The sequence below is a fragment of the Rissa tridactyla genome, chromosome 5 (genome assembly GCF_028500815.1).
Source record: "Rissa tridactyla isolate bRisTri1 chromosome 5, bRisTri1.patW.cur.20221130, whole genome shotgun sequence".
Classification (NCBI taxonomy): domain Eukaryota; kingdom Metazoa; phylum Chordata; class Aves; order Charadriiformes; family Laridae; genus Rissa; species Rissa tridactyla.
In genome coordinates, this window is record NC_071470.1 from 38482368 (window position 1) to 38500309 (window position 17942).

Sequence of the window (17942 nt, forward strand, 5' to 3'; positions counted from 1 at the left end):
CCATGGCTGGTCCAGGAGTTGCCTTCCGTTCTCATCCATATGGCAATCACAGTCATGGAAATAAAACCAAGTTCTTTTATTGTATGTGGGTTACTTCCCTGTAACGGAGAGCAGAAAAAAGAGAGGATTCGCAGCTTTTACTTCATTTCACCTACCCTCCATGTCCTGCTTTTGATACCAAGGGAAAATATGTTGAGGATGGGGCAGAAGAGCTTCGGATGCCAATGGGACATTCGGCTGTTGGCTTTAGGGAGAGGGAGAGGTCATTATGGGCTAACCCATCAGTCTTTCTTTCCTTAACTTGCTCAAAAGGACTCCAGGGACCACAGATGGGAGAGGAACCGAGTCCTCTGAGGTCCAGTCTCAGCTCTACCACCCCTTTGCTGAGTGACCATGAACAAATTTTCATTGCCCTGGTATATGAGGTGTGCTGCAAGAGCTGGAGCAGCCATCTCAAAACGATCCTTGAAGCCATTGAGAAAGGCTTGGAAGAGATTAAGATCTATATGGTTTTCCAATGATCGGTTAATTATGAGCCATACAGTGAGGAACAAGATCTCAGTGTGAGGAGCCAGTAGGATGCCACATGGTGGAAGCGTCCCCGTTAGCGACTGGTTTGTCTGTTCTCGGAGCAAACTGCTGCTGCAGAGCTAGCGCTGGTATAGCTGTGGGAATCCCAAATGAATAGGATCCCAAATGAGCAGAATCCCAAATGAACAGGATCCCAAATAAACAGGAATCCCAAGTGAATGGGAACTCCTGTTTTGAGAAACAGGGCAGGGGCTTCTTTCCTGGAGCCACTTCCACCTGTGAGACTGGCATTTCTGCACAAATATTCATCAAAACACAACAAACAGTGACTTTTTTTCCTAGCAGTGTTTGCAGAAGGTCTTTCCCTTTACCTTGTTATTGTTTTCTTGTTGCGGTAGCGGTGGGTTGCCGATGAGGGAAGCGGTTGCAATGGCGAGACTGGTGCCTTCACATCAGCCCTTGCAAGGTTTCAGGAGCATCTCAGTGCTGCCATTACATTCATTTGGAGATTCACCACGGGCTTAGGGTCCTTCTGCCTTTGCGCACGGGTCTGATTGCAATGAGAGCCCGTTTTCTATGGGTTTCTGCAGTGGGATGCTCGAAGGATCTGTGTCCTGCAGAGAGTTGCTTTCATTCTTGACAGCAGTGCATCTTCGCGTGCTTCCCAGTTGCAATTAAACATGGGGAGGACACAAACTCCCTGAGGACAACACACTGCGGGGGTGGAAAACCTCTTTGGCTTAGGACCATCTCAGCTCCAGAATGTGATTACTTGTTGAGTGGCCTTAACAAGCACCAGGAGTGGAGCGTGCCATCGAAACCCTACCGGTTGTGGGTTTTCCAGACATCCCATCCTGGAGCAGAGCCTCGGGGAGACATTGCAGGACGAGCCCCGCTCTCACCAGCGATGGGAGTGCCAAACCAGTTCAAATTCATCCAGGCAGATATTTTAATCGGTAATGAAATCCGCTGGAAAGTTGGCTGCTTGCACCAGTGGGACCCCTTGGAGAAAGCCCCGTTCCGCTTGCAGCAGCAGGGCTGGCCATGGAGAGAGCCGGAGGAAAGCTCTTATCTCTGGAGCTTGGTTTCCTTCTGGTTCAGGGTTTGTCTGACCTTTTGGTCACTGAGTAAGTTTGATTTTTGCCAGGTTTTTTTCTGAGGGGAGGAAGAATATGTAAGTGGGTGGTGCTGGTGGGAGGATACTCACGGGTGGGGAGGATCTTGTATTTCTGATATCGTTTCCAGCACATTGATGACTTCAGTGTTGTCCTTTTGCCCAGAGTTTGGGATGGGTCTAGATTGAAGCAGATTTAAATAAATAGAATGAGAACAAACAACACAAGACGTATTTAAGAGGGGGAGGCTTAGACCGCGTATCAGGAATAAAACACTTTCTTGGCAGCTTGTTGAGTTGACTTGGCAGTGAGATCTCGCAGCCTTCTCCCAGGAGACGCTCAAGATGCAACTGGAGGCATGACAAAAGCCTGAAGGACAGAAGAGAGTCATACGGCAGCTGCTGGTTGATGGCACGTAGCAGAGCCATCTCCGAGCCCTCTCTGGGCTCATAGCAGATGAGGGATGCTGGCCCGACCTTGGGAGGCCCCAGGCTCTGAGGCTTGGCAGCTTTGGGCTCTCTTCTGGCCAGGACGATGACGTCTCGCAGCTCACTGTCGTTTGCCTCAGCCTCTGGACCCATATCTGTTCGGGAGGAGATAACTATACCCATTTCTCAGGAGCTTTTTGAGGTCTACAGAGGAAAGAAATCACCATAAAAAAACTTGTATTTAAAAGGGCTGAGGGAGAAAGCCTGGGGGAAGCAACTCCACTGATGTCATCATCCTGTAATTTTGCAGGACGTTTCCTGGGAAGAAATTTACAGTACAATGAATGTGCAGCCTGCACTTGCAGATGATCTTGGATTATTATTTATGGGTATTTGTTTTGTCCCCACATGCAGGCAATCTGATGGGGTTTGAATGGAGCTGAGCCTGTCCTTGTGCGGGTATTCTGCCCAGCCAGTAACAGGCAGGGGCTTCAGTGAGCCAGCAGGGATCTGCTGGGCACTGCCCGCAGGAGGAGCTAACCTCTCCTTCTTCCTTGCCTCTGGTTCCTGGGCATTTTGGATCAAGGCTCCTTGACGTCATCACATGTATTGAATTTCAGTTTGCTTGAAGTATGCTCATTTGCAGACTGTTATATGAACACATTATTAATTTTCTTTAAGACCAGGTACTTACCTTTGCTGCTCAGCTTCATAGCTCGTTCCTCTCATGCTCTCCCACAGTTCACCCATTCCCTGCTTCATCTCTGGTGACCTTTGCGCATCCACCAGACTAGGATCTCTCCATGTGCCCTCGCATTGGGAATGTATGAACACATCAATAAATCCTTCCCATCCACATGTCTGCAGAGACTCCAGCTACACATTCGCTCCTCCCTCCAGCTCTGCACATGCAAAATGCACAGCAGCGTCCCCAGTTTTAATTACTTTGGGATGATGTATGACAATTTAAATAACTTTTCTTTGCTCTCTTCCCCAGGTCAACATGGATTTGTGGTTCTTTCTCCTTTTGCTCGGAAGTGGCCTATTAAGTGTAGGTGCTAACAACAGTACGACAGGTAAGCTACACACATTGTCTCCTCTCTTTTGTCCCTAAACCATCTTTAGCATCAGAGGAGTAAGTGCTCACGTGCTCTGTGACTTACCCCTTCTGCCCTCCACTTAACTATAATATTAAGTGTCAAAAAGAGGGTGACAGGCTGCAGGTGCTCATAAATGGGACATGCAGGTTTCACTTCTAGCAAATATTGATCCTTTCTTACAGGGGCTCTAACCTTTGTACCTCCTCGATGTCATAATATATATTCAAGCTGCTTTTATAGCGTGTGCATCACTGTGCTGTGCAAAGCATTTCTTGTCCTGGATTCGGGGTTTTTTGCCTGTTTTGTCCTTGGAGTTACAGTTGTGCGAATCTGCAGCATCTAAACCCTCCAGTGTTGCAGAAAGGTATCTCATGGAGGTTCCTTTGTGCTTTGTCCTCTCGCAGAGTCACCCACGACAGTGCCCACCTCCCCCAGGAGTCCCACCAAAGGTCCTACAGCACGTCCTGAAGATGGGACTACGACGAGCGCAAACAGCCTCACTATTAGCACTCCAGTGCCTGTTTCTACCATGGCGTCAAAGCCACCTACAACCACAGCCACCAGGATCTCCCCCAACACCACCACTGTCAGCCTCAACATCTCCACCCTGGGGACAACCGTGCCCATGCCTCCAGCCACCTCCTTGCTACCCAGCGTGACGCCGTCTGCTCCACGCACCACTCTCCCTAGCACAGAAGCCGAGACGACAGAGAGGAATTTCAGTGCGACAATGACAACACAAGAGACCTCTTCCGCTGCCCACAACGGTAGGCATCTCCTTCACCTCTTCTTCTCCAGGCCACCCTGCCTCCAGGTTGGTTTCTTTTCTCTTCTTTTGTTTTGCTGAACAAAAGAGAATGAGAAGACACTTTGGGGCAAATTTCACAGTGATACAAAATAATATAACTCACTGAAGTGACCAGATCAGAAGAGATTTATCCTACCGAACGTTCGGGCTTCTTGCCAAGATGCTGGGGCACCAGAAACCCTAGGATCTTGTTCCACTTTTGTCACAGATGAATTTCATCACTTTTTGTGGTTTCCGGAGTGAAATGGGGCTAGTGCTGCACAGCTCCCAGCTGCTGGCTGAGAAGTTGATCCTTAACGGGTCTGTGTAGGAAACAGCAATAAATCACTCCGTATTGCCACTCAGCTGCAGAGCTTCGGTTATCCAGAGTGTTAGTGCATTTATTTGTATTTTGGTAGCCACCGTGAGCTCAAGCCACGGGTTTTGGCACTGTACAAGCATACACACAACAATGCAGTCCCTGTCCCAAGTGATTTAAGGCTTAGACTAGAGGTAGCCAGTCAGGGCTGAGATCTAGCTCTTGGGAAAAGCTTGTAAGTTGGCTTATTATCCAAAATTAGCCAAGCTGGGGATGAAGGATGATGTGGTAGGATGGTGCGCTGGCCCAATTGGTACGGTAATTTCTGTGCTCCACCCAATGGTTGCTAAACTGCTTGCAGACACAAGCCACACATGACAAACCGTCTGAAGATGCTCTCTCCACTGCGATGAGCACCAGGAACAACATGGTGAGACCTTATTGAGCAGAATATTCCACGCATTGGGTTTCTCAGTCTTGCATTTGCTGGCGCATCCAGTGATTGGGTGGATGCCCCATCCCTGGAAGTGTTCAAGGTCAGGTTGGAGGGGGCTTTGAGCAACCTGGTCTAGTGAAAGATGGCCCTGCAGGGGTGTTGGACTAGATGATTTTTGAAGGTCCCTTCCGACTGAAACCATTTTGTGATTTTATGCTTACATTATCTGTTTTTTCCCCATTCCCTGGGCTACTTTAATCTTTGAAAGGTCTGGATGAGCAAGAATTGTCTCTGTTGACATCTTGCTGTCATTCCCCTCTTGGTACATCATCAAAGTGGCCCCTAAGAACATAAAGTTTGGCTGCTCAATGTTGGTTAAAAGCAAAAATCAGGCAAAAAGAGGCTGACGTGACCAGAAATTTTAGCTGATCTGTGATTCTTCAGCCACTGTTTGCCCAAAGCAAAGACCCAGCTTTGATACTACATGCCTCTCAAGCTGCAACAGTCACATAGCAGTGCCTGCTAAAGGTTATAGTGAAAGCCTTGGCAGTGCAGGATTTAGTGGGAAAACAGAATGGGTAACTTGGCAGTGGGTAGAAAAGACTGAAAGAAGGTAATATTGGACTCTCATGCAGGGACAAGTCAAGTGTACATTCCTTAAGAATAAATTTTTCAAGGGCTATTGGGTGTTGGGTATCTAAACCCCTCTTCACATCAGTGAGGTGTGTGTGTCCTCTTCCTCTGGGCATCTTTGGAAACCGCAGCCCATGAAGCTGCAGTGAAGTTGTCTTTGCTACCAACATAGGAAAGGATGTGGCTGAAGGAAGTTTGCAAACCAACTTTCTTAGTGTCCTGCCGTTCGTGAGCTCATACAGCTTCTTTTCAAACACAAATCCTCAAGGCCTCTTCGCAGAGTGAAGGAGCCCAGAGTAACCTTAGGTACATGCACGATGCAAGTTTAGAATAAATCAAATGGGAGTGATGGAGGCAAAAGCCTTAAGTACTGCTAAGATTTGCATTTTGTAATACAATGTCTGATAACAGAAGACTGAATATATCATTTTTGTGTCTTTGCTACCTTTTTTATGACTTGGGTTACTGGTTTTGGTGAACTGCCTTGGTGTACACTATGACACGTTGGCCATTACACCAATCAAGGCCAGATGTGGCTTCTCATTTGATGTCAGTCCCAAGAACAAATGACCAAACCTGATTCTTTCTTTATTTCAAGGAATTTGTCAAGGAGTAAAATTAGTTATAGGGCTGTCCTTGCCATTAATCTTAATGGGAAATTTGGATATCAGTCGTGGAAGATTTAAGTGGTACTCAAGAGAGGGACAGGGGCAGAAGGCGACACATAAATTATATGTTGTACAGGCAATTCCTGCTTCTCCAAACCTACCAAGATTGTCATCAACCCCATGCTGCAGCTTCTAAAACAGGGGCGTGGGGTGCCTGTGCCAGCAGCGTTACAGCAGGAGAGCTGGTCTGTGCTCTCCTCAGCATCCACTTGTTCTGGTTTCCTCCCGATGAGGCATCCAAAACAGCAGGTAGAGGCTTTCGTTGGATACTCCTCATCCCCATCCCCGAGCCCAGCTGCTCTTAATTGAACTCTTGGCTCAGCCAGTCTTTTAAAATTATACACAAGTGTTATCTCTTAGTATTTAAGTGCTAATGAATTACACCAGTAACTTGCTGGTTATAGGGTTAAACAGACTGTGTTATTGATTAAGAGCAGTAAGTTGTGTTTATCAATGTTATAGCTTAGATTCAGCTCCTAGCTCTGCTGATAAAAAATTGGGGTTTGTTTCCTTTTTCCTTGTTATTAAGTGAAGGCTGAAATTTGTTTTAACATCCTGGCTTTGTAGCTGGTGTTTTAAATGAAAGATTTACAAGAAGATGATGAGAGTTACTAAATTTATTACTGTCTTGGTCTTTGATCCTTCCTGACTTATTAAAATGTATATTTCTTTGTTGCTAAGAGACTTTTGTTTTCTTTTTCTGCAGGTAACTCTGACAGAAGAGGTAAGAATTATATATTTCATTGCTCTTTATTCAAGCCCTCTGTAAGACATTTCCAAAAGTATTCTGCTATTAGATAGCTGTCCTTACAACACACTTCTAAAATTGCTTTTAAAGAGCCTATCAAGCTCTTTAGAAGAGCTGGTGACACACTGATATCTAATTTGTGGTGGGCTTCTCTTTTTAGAAATAAGCAATCCTGTACCAATTTGTACATGTCCTGTTAGATACAAAGAGTTCCTGCTAAGTGCTCTGAAAATGTTAGCATTACAGTGCCAAGAGCTGGGTGACCAAAGTCTAAGAAACCATTCAGGAAACTTCCTTCTTTTTTTGCTCATGAATTGTCTTTATTGACTGTGACTTACCCTATTTGATCCGTACCCATTCTGCAAATGATGTGAATAATTATTATTCTCCTTAATTCCATTGGCAAGCAGTAGCACAAATCCATTTCTTGTAATATAATAGCACTTAGGAGCATTTTCCCATCTCTTAGTTCTGAGAACTGGCATCACTACCGGAATATTTGCAATTACTCATTGCTTTAGCAGTATAGGAGCGGGTAGAGTGGAGGTACAGCCAGTCTGGTTGCTACCTATAGAAACACACTTCCTCTGTGTGTTTTCATCATTCCTCTGATGGGTGTTTCAGCTTTGTAAACTCCATGGCAATCTGCTTTCCACTGCTTGGTGTGACAAACCCACACTGTCCTGCTATAGAGGAAAAGACAGATGCTCTGTGATAGTTACTGTCAGTACACATTTGCGCAGAGGAAATAAAAGGGACGCAAGTCCAAGGGAAATAATTTAAAGCAGTGGTTAAGGTGTTGCAGAAATATTCTGCATAATTCCCTTGAATCTGGCATGGCTTAGCTGTTGTTTTGTGCTATCTCTGACTTTGTCCATCCCTGCTCCTGAGAGCACAGAAACAAAAAATGGGGAAAAAATCTGACTTCCTAATGATATTCATATTAATATTGCAAATATTAATATTACTGTTAATATTAATCAAGTAATTAATATTTTCTAAGTGCTGTGACTTGGAAGATTATTCTGGGGGGATAGAATCATAGAATCACTTAGGTTGGAAAAGACCCTTGGAATCATCAAGTCCAACCATCAACCCCATCCTACAAAGTTCTCCCCTACACCACATTCCCTAACACCACATCTAAACAACTCTTAATATTTGGAATGATATTGCAAAATTAAAAGTTTTCCTAACAAAATGTTGGTTGAGGGTTATTTTGAAGATGAGGAGCAGAAAACTATTTTTTATCCAAATTAGTGAAAATCTTCTGCCTCTTATTGCTAGCACTCGTACTACCACATGAAACCACCCACCGTGGTGTATCTCAACCACCAAGTACACTTTCACAACTGATTATTTACAACTCTTGTGGGAAACAAGTATCCTTTTATTTCCACCCCTCTCCCAAATCGGCATTGGCAGAAGAGATCTCTGCAAGCTTTGGGGTTGTTGGGTAATGGAGCTGCCCATGCTGGAGTGTCGGTGCTGAGCAGGGCAGCATGGAAGGATGTTCTCAGGTGGCTCTGCTTGCCCTGGTCTTCTTATTTGGCATCAGAAGCGGATTTTTCCTGGAGTCCAACTGATGGAAATTAGTGGTTTGCCTTTCCCAGCAGCACCCAACTCTCACAGCACCTGCAAGTCGTTCCCCATGGCCTTTTAGTGACTGTGGCCTTTTAGGGCATCCATAAAATCTTTTTGTGCTACAGTTCCTAACAAGACAGTTTAATCCTTTGCAAGCCTGTAAGGGAGAGGGTAACTCAGGCATCTTTGTCAGGCTTGCTAAAAAGTCTTGCCTGCTTTCCCAAGGGGGAAGAGAGAGTAAAGCTGCACAAATATTTATGACTTTACCTGTTCAAGGGGTGATTCTATGCTCCAGGCTCAAGCTCCACATCTGAGACAGCTGTGGGGATATATCAGCAAGACAGATCCCTTCCCAGTGGGGCAGTGTGGATGAGAAATGCCTTGCCTTCTCCTGCTCTATGCCTAGAGTTGGTACAATGGATAAAGCAGTCATTTCAGCAAGCAGAAAACCTTGGCTGGAGGTTGGCTCTCTTTGGCTGAAGAGATGCTAATGCCTCCTGGTGTGCTGCCTCCTGAAGGGATCACCCGATGGTTGCACTATAGAATCACAGAATGGTTTGCGTTGGAAGGGACCTTCAAAGATCATCTAGTCCAACGCCCCTGCCATGGGCAGGGACAGCTTCAACTAGACCAGGTTGCTCAAAGCCCCGTCCAACCTGACCTTAAATGTTTCTAGGGATGGGGCATCTACCACCTCTCTGGGCAACCTGGTCCAGTGTTTCATCACGCTCATTGTAAAAAAATTTCTTCCTTATGTCCAGTCTGAATCTACCCCTTTTCAGTTTAAAACCATTACCCCTTATCCTATTGCAACAGGCCCTGCTAAAAAGCCTGTCATCGTCTTTCTCTTTCTTATAACCCCACTTTTAGTATTGAAAGGCTGCAGTACGGTCTCCCCGGAGCCTTCTCTTCTCCAGGCTGAACAAACCCAACCTCTCAGCATGTCCTTGTAGGAAAAGTGCTCCATCCCTCTGATTGTTTTTGTGGCCCTCCTCTGGACCCACTCCAACAGGTCCATGTCTTTCCTGCACTGGGGACACCAGAGCTGGAGGCAGTACTCCAGGTGGGGTCTCACGAGCATGGAGTAGAGGAGCAGAAAATCACCTCTCTCGACCTGCTGGCCATGCTTCTTTTGATGCAGCCCAGGGTATGATTGGCTTTCTGGGCTGTGAGTGCATGTTGCTGACTCATGTCCAGTTTTTCATCCACCAGGATCCCAAGTCCTTCTTGGCTGGGCTGCTGTCAATCCCCTTATCCCCTGTTCTGTACTGATAGTGGGGATTCCCCTGACCCAGGTGCAGGACCTTGCACTTGGCCTTGTTGAACTTCATGAGGTTCACATGAGTGCAGAAGGGTCCACGTCTACCTTCCAGAAAGGCATCCAGGCATAGTTTGAAGAAAGAAGGCAACAAACCCTCTCCTGGTTTCCTATGGACAGGTTGAAATAATGTGTCCGTATCCCACTGGGTTGGACAGAAAGCAGCAGAGAGACCTGAAGCTCAGGAGGCTCCTCTGGCTTTGAAGCATTGATCTGCTCATTGCGTGCTTCTCCCAAAGCTCCTCACTGCCATAGTAGCACCTTGTAGGAGATAACAGCCGAGGACCCTCTGCCGAGCAGCATACAATGACAGTCTGGCCTTGTCCCAAGCAAAGCATGTGCATGTGTGCAATGCAGTCCTGAAGGAGTAATTTAAGTGTTTTGTGAATATACTCACTGGTTTATCCTGAGCTGCGATGTCTGGTGTGGCTTCTTCCACCTCCCAAATGTGACCAGGAAGGAAATATTACAGGAAAACAAATAGAAGTTGCATCACAGATCTGCTTCTGCAAGCTCTTTGTGATGTTTGCAGGGAAAGTAGCTGGCCTTGTGATTTAACCTCTGCTTGAGATCTAAGAGATAGCATTTAAGCTCTTTCTTCTGCTCTGCTCCCCCTCTGCAACTACTTTGCAGGATTTACTTTTCTGGGAGCTCCACATCTCATGTGCGGGACAGTTTATTTAAGAAGTATTGACCCTACGGCTTTGCTTCCATTTCTTTTACCCCCATTTTTTTTTTGCTTATGATCCTGTAGTTTCTTGTCTGCTTGATTTGACTCAAGTTTTGTGGGCAGACATTGACAGCAATGAGCAAGGAGGGCTGCTCAGTCCTGTCCCTCTCTGCTGGGTGGCTGCACCTGGGTCTGCGTGATGTATAGGGGACAGCCTATAGACCAGTATATAGCATCTCTACCTACAGTTAGAGACATGATCTTGAGCATCAGAAGATGGTTAGCTTGTTCGTCGGGGGTGCTAGGACAAGACATAAGCATCCCGATGCCTTGCATGCTCTGGACCGATGTGGGTGCTTCAGCACTGCAGGTCTGTGGAAGAAGGTTGAGTCCTTGTCTGGTCTCCAAGCGAATTGCAAGCATGAAACCCCCGAGGCCGAGGCTCAAGCGGGACGGAAGCTGCAGGAGGGTTGGCACCACTCACCAGGCTGGCTGGGGAAGGAGGGACCGGCTGGGGACCCTCCAGCTTGTTTCCTGCCTGGGCTTTACTGGGTGGGCCGGGCAGCACGCCGGCAGTTAGCGGCCGCGGTGGAAAAGCTCTAACTCATCCAGCCAGATGTGTCGAAAGAACAGCTGCAAAAAAAGAAAAGAAAACAACCCCCCAGGCTCCCTATATCCTGCTGCCAGAGGCACCCCTGCCGAAACCCCTGCCCGTAAATCACGTTTCCTGCCAACCGGCGCTGCTGCAGTGGCCCCTGCCTGGCTCAGCACCAGTTAGGCTGAGCTTAGCTCTAGCCAAGGCAGGAGAAATGGTTCAACAATGCATAGTCGGGGCATAGCACTGCAGGCTTTGTCACCTTCCCCTCTTCCGGCCAAGATGGCCATGATGGTTGCAGTCAGAGGTCCCAAGGAGAAGCACAGTAGAGGAGATGCAAGGGCCGGCTGTGGTTGGGCTAAGATGCTCCGTGGTTGCTTTGCCTTCCTGGTCTTGCTTTTGGAAAGCCTCACGGTGGGTAATACTAAAGGCTCAAGCAGCTACCAAGTGTGCAGGAGGCAGAAATGTCTCCCAGTAAATTCCTTGGCTGCTTGGCTGGGGGAGATGCCGACACATGAGGACAGTAGATGGAAATATCAAAGACATGCAAGATTGGGAGGATTTCATGTTTTTATTTGCCATACCAGGTCATTGACTTCAAATCATTACACAAAAACCATATCTTTTGGTCGGAAGAGCATTTGTAGACCTTTGTAGACAAATGCAGAAATATAACCAGAGTGCCCCGTGGTAACTCAGTAGTCAGAGACAGACAAAATAAATCCCATGTAAGAAAATCTGCTGGCTGAAATTGCTGAGACATGTAAAGCAGGAATCTGCCCTGGCAGGGAAATGGATACACAGAAGGTGGAAAGGGGGGTCATGCCCTGCAGTCTCAGGGGACCGAGGCCTGTAGGCACAGTGCGGTGGCCCATGCAGATTGAGCAAACTGATGGAAAATGAAAATAGCCCCAGCTAGCGTCGCTGGCATCCACATTTATCTGAAAAATTGCCCTTCAGGGCCATTTTCCTATCTGGTTAGCATTGCTTGGCTTCCAACCCCATCTGGGTAATTTGCCTGTGCCGACCACTGTTTCACTGACCTCCAGGCCAAGTTACAAATAGCTTATTTAAAAAAAAAAAAGCTGTTGTGGGTCCCAGAGGATGGGAATGTTTCAGATATGGCTAATCTAAGTGTGTTTGTAAGGGAATTGTGCGATGCCTGCCCTTGAGAAGCATCTGCAAGGGAGCGGATAACAAAGTGAACCAAATTAGCTCATACTTGGTGGCCTTGTGGTGCAGAACGTGCACAATGGGTTGTCTAACAGCATCTCCTCTCTAAATTCAGTATTTCTAGGGAGGAAAGAATGGGGGTTGGACTAGCTGATCTTTGGAGGTCCTTTCCAACCCAAACTAATCTATGATTCTATGAAATAAGTCCCAGCAGGAGCCACCTCTTTGTGATGAGCCTGGTGGACAGTAAGTAGCTCAGTAGCCCTGAGCTACTTTCTTCAGCAAACCTCAGCCTGAAGGTGTTCAGAGCCCAAGTGCAGCACAAAGCATTGCCCTCTTGTCCTATTTGACAAGGAAAGGAAGGAAAATCATGACAGTTTTACAAATATAGTATCTGTGGGATCTTACAAAGGCCAGCATTTTCACCTATTTTAATATAAGGTTACTTACCATGTTATACCAAACTCATGGACCTGTTAGAAACTTCTCGTATGGATTCTTTCGTCTCAGGAGGAAGACTTTGTAGATCCCCAGGTGACAGAGCAAACTTCTACTGGTGGCTGATGAGCCACCATGGGCATGTTCAATTGTGCAGAAGGAACCCCTAAAATAGCCCACTCACAACTTTCTCAATCGCTGTTTTCATCTTCAAGGTCACAATTTCACAGTGAACAACCCTTAGAGAAGATTGAGGTGCTTTGAATAGTGGTTACAGGTTTTAATCTGTCCTCAGAGTATCTGAGATATGTGGTGCTCGCTCAGCTCATGTATCTGTCTTCACTGTCAGGCTGGAGAAACGTAACCTTACTCTATTATTATTATTAATAATAATAATAATGATATCGTTAATGTTATTAATATTAATTATATTATTTTGCAAGCAGAAATTGTAGAGCTCTGCCCTATTAAATGATGGCGCTGGTTGTCTTTCAATGTTGATAACCACATCTTTCTTTTTCTATTGCAGATGAGACTCCAATTATAGCTGTGATGGTGGCCCTGTCTTCCCTTCTAGTCATAGTATTTATTATTATTGTGCTGTATATGTTAAGGTAAGAGATGCGTTAATGCTGACTTTCCTTGTTTGACAGAAATTAATTACTGAATGAACAGGAATAAGCCTTTTGTGCTGTTTCCTAAGCTAAAGGCTGACACAGACGGTGTTTTAAAAAGAAACCTGTAAGGATAATGAAAATTATGTTTGCAGTTATCTAGTAAATGATACTTATTCCTTTCTCTATAAAGCTGATCTTCGTGTGGGGTAATGCCTGTTCTGCTACTGAAAATGTCATATTTAGTGGGATAGATTAAATTGAATTCCTGTCAGGGCAGTTAAAAAGCAAGTAAGGTTTACTTGCAAGGCTGAGGGTGTTGGCCTGAGTAATCCAGGGAAGCTGAACACAGCTCTTGAGGCAGAAAGTCCTTTGTGTGAATAACCAGGGGCGTTATTCCTGGATTCCCATCTTGATATCGAACATGATCCAGCATCTAGAGCCAAACTCAGCCTTGAGTACCAAACCTGCATGTCGTGCCCGTGCTACAAGATGGCATACAACTGGATCTTGTTAGAAGAGTTAGGTGATTCTATAGCTGGAACTATAACATAACAGAGCGTTTTTAGGTCCATCTTTAAAAAATCCAAGCATCTGGGCTCCTCAAATGTACCATTCCCGGCTCCTGAGTGAATATCGGCTCAGCTAGAAAAGAGTGTTTATTCACCTGCAGTAAACATTTTAATTTACTCAACAATTTGGTGAATAAATAAGTAAGAAAAAAAAAAAGAAAAAGTGCTCTCCTTAGCAGTGGAAAAATTCCCTCGTCTCCTGGCTCCAGGCCTGCCCTCGCAGCGGTGAACCTGATGGAGAGTTTTGCCTCAGGAGTTCAGCAGCAGCAGAGTATGAGTCCTCCCCACCTGGCTTCCAGCCCTTAAAAAAAGGGTTTCTGTTCACCGCTGCCTGCCCGGTGATTCAGCAAAACCCTTAACTTCAGGCAAATGGAGCATAAGCATCTGCTTCAAGTTAAAAGCACATGGAGAAGGGCTTTGCTGCAGAAGGATGGATCAACCTGGGGTTTATGTGCTTTGCTGAATCAACGTGTGGAGCGGGAACTCCTTGGGGTGTCCTTCGTAAAAGCAGCCTTAAAGCTTCTCCTCCTGGCTTTCAACTTGCTCTGGTCTCCCGCAGCCCTTCCAGACGTGGTGAGTTAAAAGTCACACTCATAGGCAGGAGTTTAGAGGGCCTCTTGGACCCACCGGCTAGTTCATCAAACCATAAGAAAGTGAGGAAAGCCCTTTGTGGCTGCATCTCTCATCCAGAAGGCAACCTGGGCTTCTTGGTGGGTGTCTACTGACGTTCTCTACTCCCTTGTCTTCGGTAGGTTCAAGAAATACAAGCAAGCTGGGAGTCACTCCAACTCCTTTCGTTTGTCCAACGGACGGACAGATGATGCAGGTGAGACCCGCGTCGGTGCGACACATGAAGCAAAAATGCATCTTACAGAAGGAATAAGCTTTGTTCAGATCAGAACGGGTCAATGCAAATGTTCTTCAGAATAACAATGGAATATTTTAGTTTTTTATTTTTTCCCCCACTTGGAATCAGCCAAAGTGAAATAACAATCAATTCTCCAAAAATTGGAAAAATGTCATAAAACCATTGAAGTGGCAAAAGCAGGTTTGGTTTATGCCCTCCAGGGTGGCTTGCTGGGAAGCGCAGAGCTACCCAGCTTGGTCTGCTAACCACTCTGCCTTTCCCATTCCTTCCAACATGGCAATGAGACACGTGCAACCTGTTGGGCACGTAGCCGACGTCTTACCCAGTGTCATCTTTTACTGGCCAGCTTGAATGGAAGTGGGAACAAGCTTGCTGAATGCTGGTTTGCAGAGGTGATTTGCTGGAAATGTATAAGAAGGAAAATGAAGATTGCGTTCTTTTTAAGTGTGGTCTTGGAAGGGCATGTGAAGGCGGTCCTGAGTGTATATTTACATTATTCCTGGTGGGAATAATATAAATATTATACACCAGAATAAATATAAACACACCATAATATAAATGTTATACATCAGAATACAGACCTCTGTAAAAGTCCAGCAAAGCCTGTGGATGCAGCTCTGTCACAGTCTGAGCCCAGTGCAATGACAGTACCCGAGGACTCAGTGGGCCGGATGCCACGGCTTTGTTCTCCCACCTCATATTTTTGTAGAAAGTATTTTTTCATCTACATTTTTATTTATTTCTTGTTCTGAACTTTCTCTGTTTTCCATGATTTTGGCAAACCTTTATAGAATGAAAATTTATTTCCCAACTTTCATTGCAGTGACAAAATGTTTGCCCTCAAGCAGTTACTATTAAAATGTGCAATCACTTCTTACACCAAACTACTCACATTCCTCTTGAATTTTCACAATATCTCTGACTCAAATAAGAACCTTTTTTGACAAAACACATCTTTGGGGAATAATTAAATATCCTTCTACCCTTTCAAATTAGGATGTTGGCTAATTAAAACTCTCATGCAAATCTTCATGCTAACTGTAGGCACTGAACTAACGTTTCTGAGAAAAAGCAGGGAATACATTGTTTTTTCTTTATAAAAACCTTTTGGGACCTCTTAAAGATGGATAAATGCGATTTTGAAGTCTTGTGCAAGCCTGCTGTAATGTGTAAACTCTTCTGTCCCTGAGCTTGTCTTGTTTTCTGGCTTTGAGCCAGAGCTGCCCGTTGAGGGTCTGAAGTTGGGCATCTCTGTCCATATGTAGGCACCAAAGTAGGAGTTGAATAGGAACCACCACCTCTTAGACTCAGTTCAGATCCTTTTTCTGAGCTCCCTGCACATAAACCAAACACCTTCGGAGCAAGCACTAACTTAAAATCAGCACCTTTTTTTTTTACGTTGGCAGCTAAGACCTTCCCTACGCGAGTTTTACATTGCTATAAGTGAAGGTGTGAACTTCATAAACTGTCAGTTGTGTTGGTATAACCCTTGCGTGGCTGTTCTTGGCTTCGCTGAGTAACCACAAGCAGCAGCTACCTTTGCTGGTTCCACCTGGGAGTTATGTCATGGTGATGGTGCCAAACTTTCCATGTGAGTGAGGGTGAAGTTCAAATTCAAAGTGAGGTGGTCTTCATCCCCCAATATTGGGGGGGGACTTAGAATCATAGAATCATTTAGGTTGGAAAAGACCCTTAAGATCATCGAGTCCAACCATTAACCTAGCACTGCCAAGTCCACCACTAAACCATGCCCCTAAGCGCCACGTCTACACATCTTTTAAATACTTCCAGGGATGGCAGCTCAACCACTTCACTGGGCAGCCTGTTCCAGTGCTTGATAACCCTTTTGGTGAAGAAATTTTTCGTAATATCCAATCTAAACCTCCCCTGTCACAACTTGATGCCATTTCCTCTCGTTTTCATCCTATCGCCTATTACTTGGGAGAAGAGACTGATACCCACCTCTCTACAACCTCCTTTCAGATAGTTGTAGAGAGCGATAAGGTCTCCCCTCAGCCTCCTTTCCTCCAGGCTAAACAACCCCAGCTCCGTCAGCAACTCCTTATAAGATTTGTTCTCTAGACCCTTCACCAGCTTTGTTTCTCTTCTTTGGACACACTCCAGCACCTCAATGTCTTTCTCATAGTGAGGGGCCCAAAACTGAACACAGTACTCAAGATGCAGCCTCACCAGAGCTGAGTGCAGGGGGACGATCACTTCTCTAGTCCTGCTGGCCATGCTATTTCTGATACAAGCCAGGATGCCACTGGCCTTCTTGGCCACCTGTGCACACTACCGGCTCATACTCAGCCAGCTGTCGACCAACAGCCCCAGGTCCTTTTCTGCTGGGCAGCTTTCCAGCCACTCTTCCCCAAGCCTCTAGCATTGCATGGGTTTGTTAGACTTGATCCTCATTGTCCAATCCTGTCTCGATGACAGTGTAATGCTCAACCACAGGGGGCTGAAAGAGTTTCATGTTATCACAGCATCGCCAAATTTTTGTGCACTCTCCACAGGAAGAGCAAAAGGCCAGGCAGTGTTCAAGGCCAGGTTGGATGGGGCTTTGAGCAACCTGATCTAGTGGAAGATGTCCCTTCCCATGGCAGGGGGGTTGGAACTAGATGATCTTTTCAGGTTCCTTCCAACCCAAACCATTCTATGATTCTATCTATGAAAATATGGGATAGTGAGGATGCGAGGTGGCCCTAAAAGTGGACAGCCCAGGCTGTCTGAGGTCCCTGTGCCCAGCTGGGCATGGATGAGTGCTGAGCACAAGGAGTGGCTGGGTGGGCACTTCTAATGCATGGGTGTCGTTGCAGAGCCACAGAGCATGCCACTGCTCGCCCGCTCCCCCAGCACTAACCGTAAATACCCACCTCTGCCTGTTGATAAGCTGGAAGAGGAGATCAACCGCCGGATGGCAGATGACAACAAGCTCTTTCGGGAGGAGTTCAATGTGAGTCCCTTTGCTTCTTGCCCTTAAATCCCACAGGCTGCTCCCGGCGTTAGGCTTACAACGCACAGTGGGGAAAAATCTGGTCTCAATTCATAGAGCAGGGACAAAACAGCTGGTACATCAGAGAGGAACTGCAGTGTGCAGTGGTACCCGGCTTAGGGACAGCACATCAACCCAGGGAGTAAATGAGTCAATAATATAACAGTGCCGGTGCTGGATGCCGTGCTTCAGAAGAGCTTGTCTGGGAGCTTCATAGTAGGAATGATGGCCTGCCCAGTCCTCAGGGGTTTCTCAAAGGGTTGCAAGGTGGGAGGACTGATTCTGGTCCTAAATCTACTGTGATGGTAGGCAAGCCACTACCCTTCACATTTACTACAGAGAGCAGAGGT

General features: G+C 46.1%; 1 protein-coding gene across 4 annotated transcripts in view; it reads left to right on the plus strand.

The window, feature by feature from the left end:
- The window catches only part of PTPRA (protein tyrosine phosphatase receptor type A), a 125824-nt gene that overhangs the window by 93599 nt on the left and 14283 nt on the right, over positions 1–17942 (plus strand). For 3 of the 4 annotated variants that reach the window (XM_054202219.1, XM_054202215.1, XM_054202216.1), the window contains 6 exons: positions 3072–3150; positions 3579–3941; positions 6724–6741; positions 13073–13157; positions 14482–14555; positions 17417–17553. In XM_054202219.1, the coding sequence (XP_054058194.1) occupies positions 3072–3150; positions 3579–3941; positions 6724–6741; positions 13073–13157; positions 14482–14555; positions 17417–17553 (756 nt within the window). Of the gene's footprint in view, positions 1–3071; positions 3151–3578; positions 3989–6723; positions 6742–13072; positions 13158–14481; positions 14556–17416; positions 17554–17942 lie in introns of those variants that run through there. The other variant, XM_054202220.1, reaches the window with a different exon arrangement.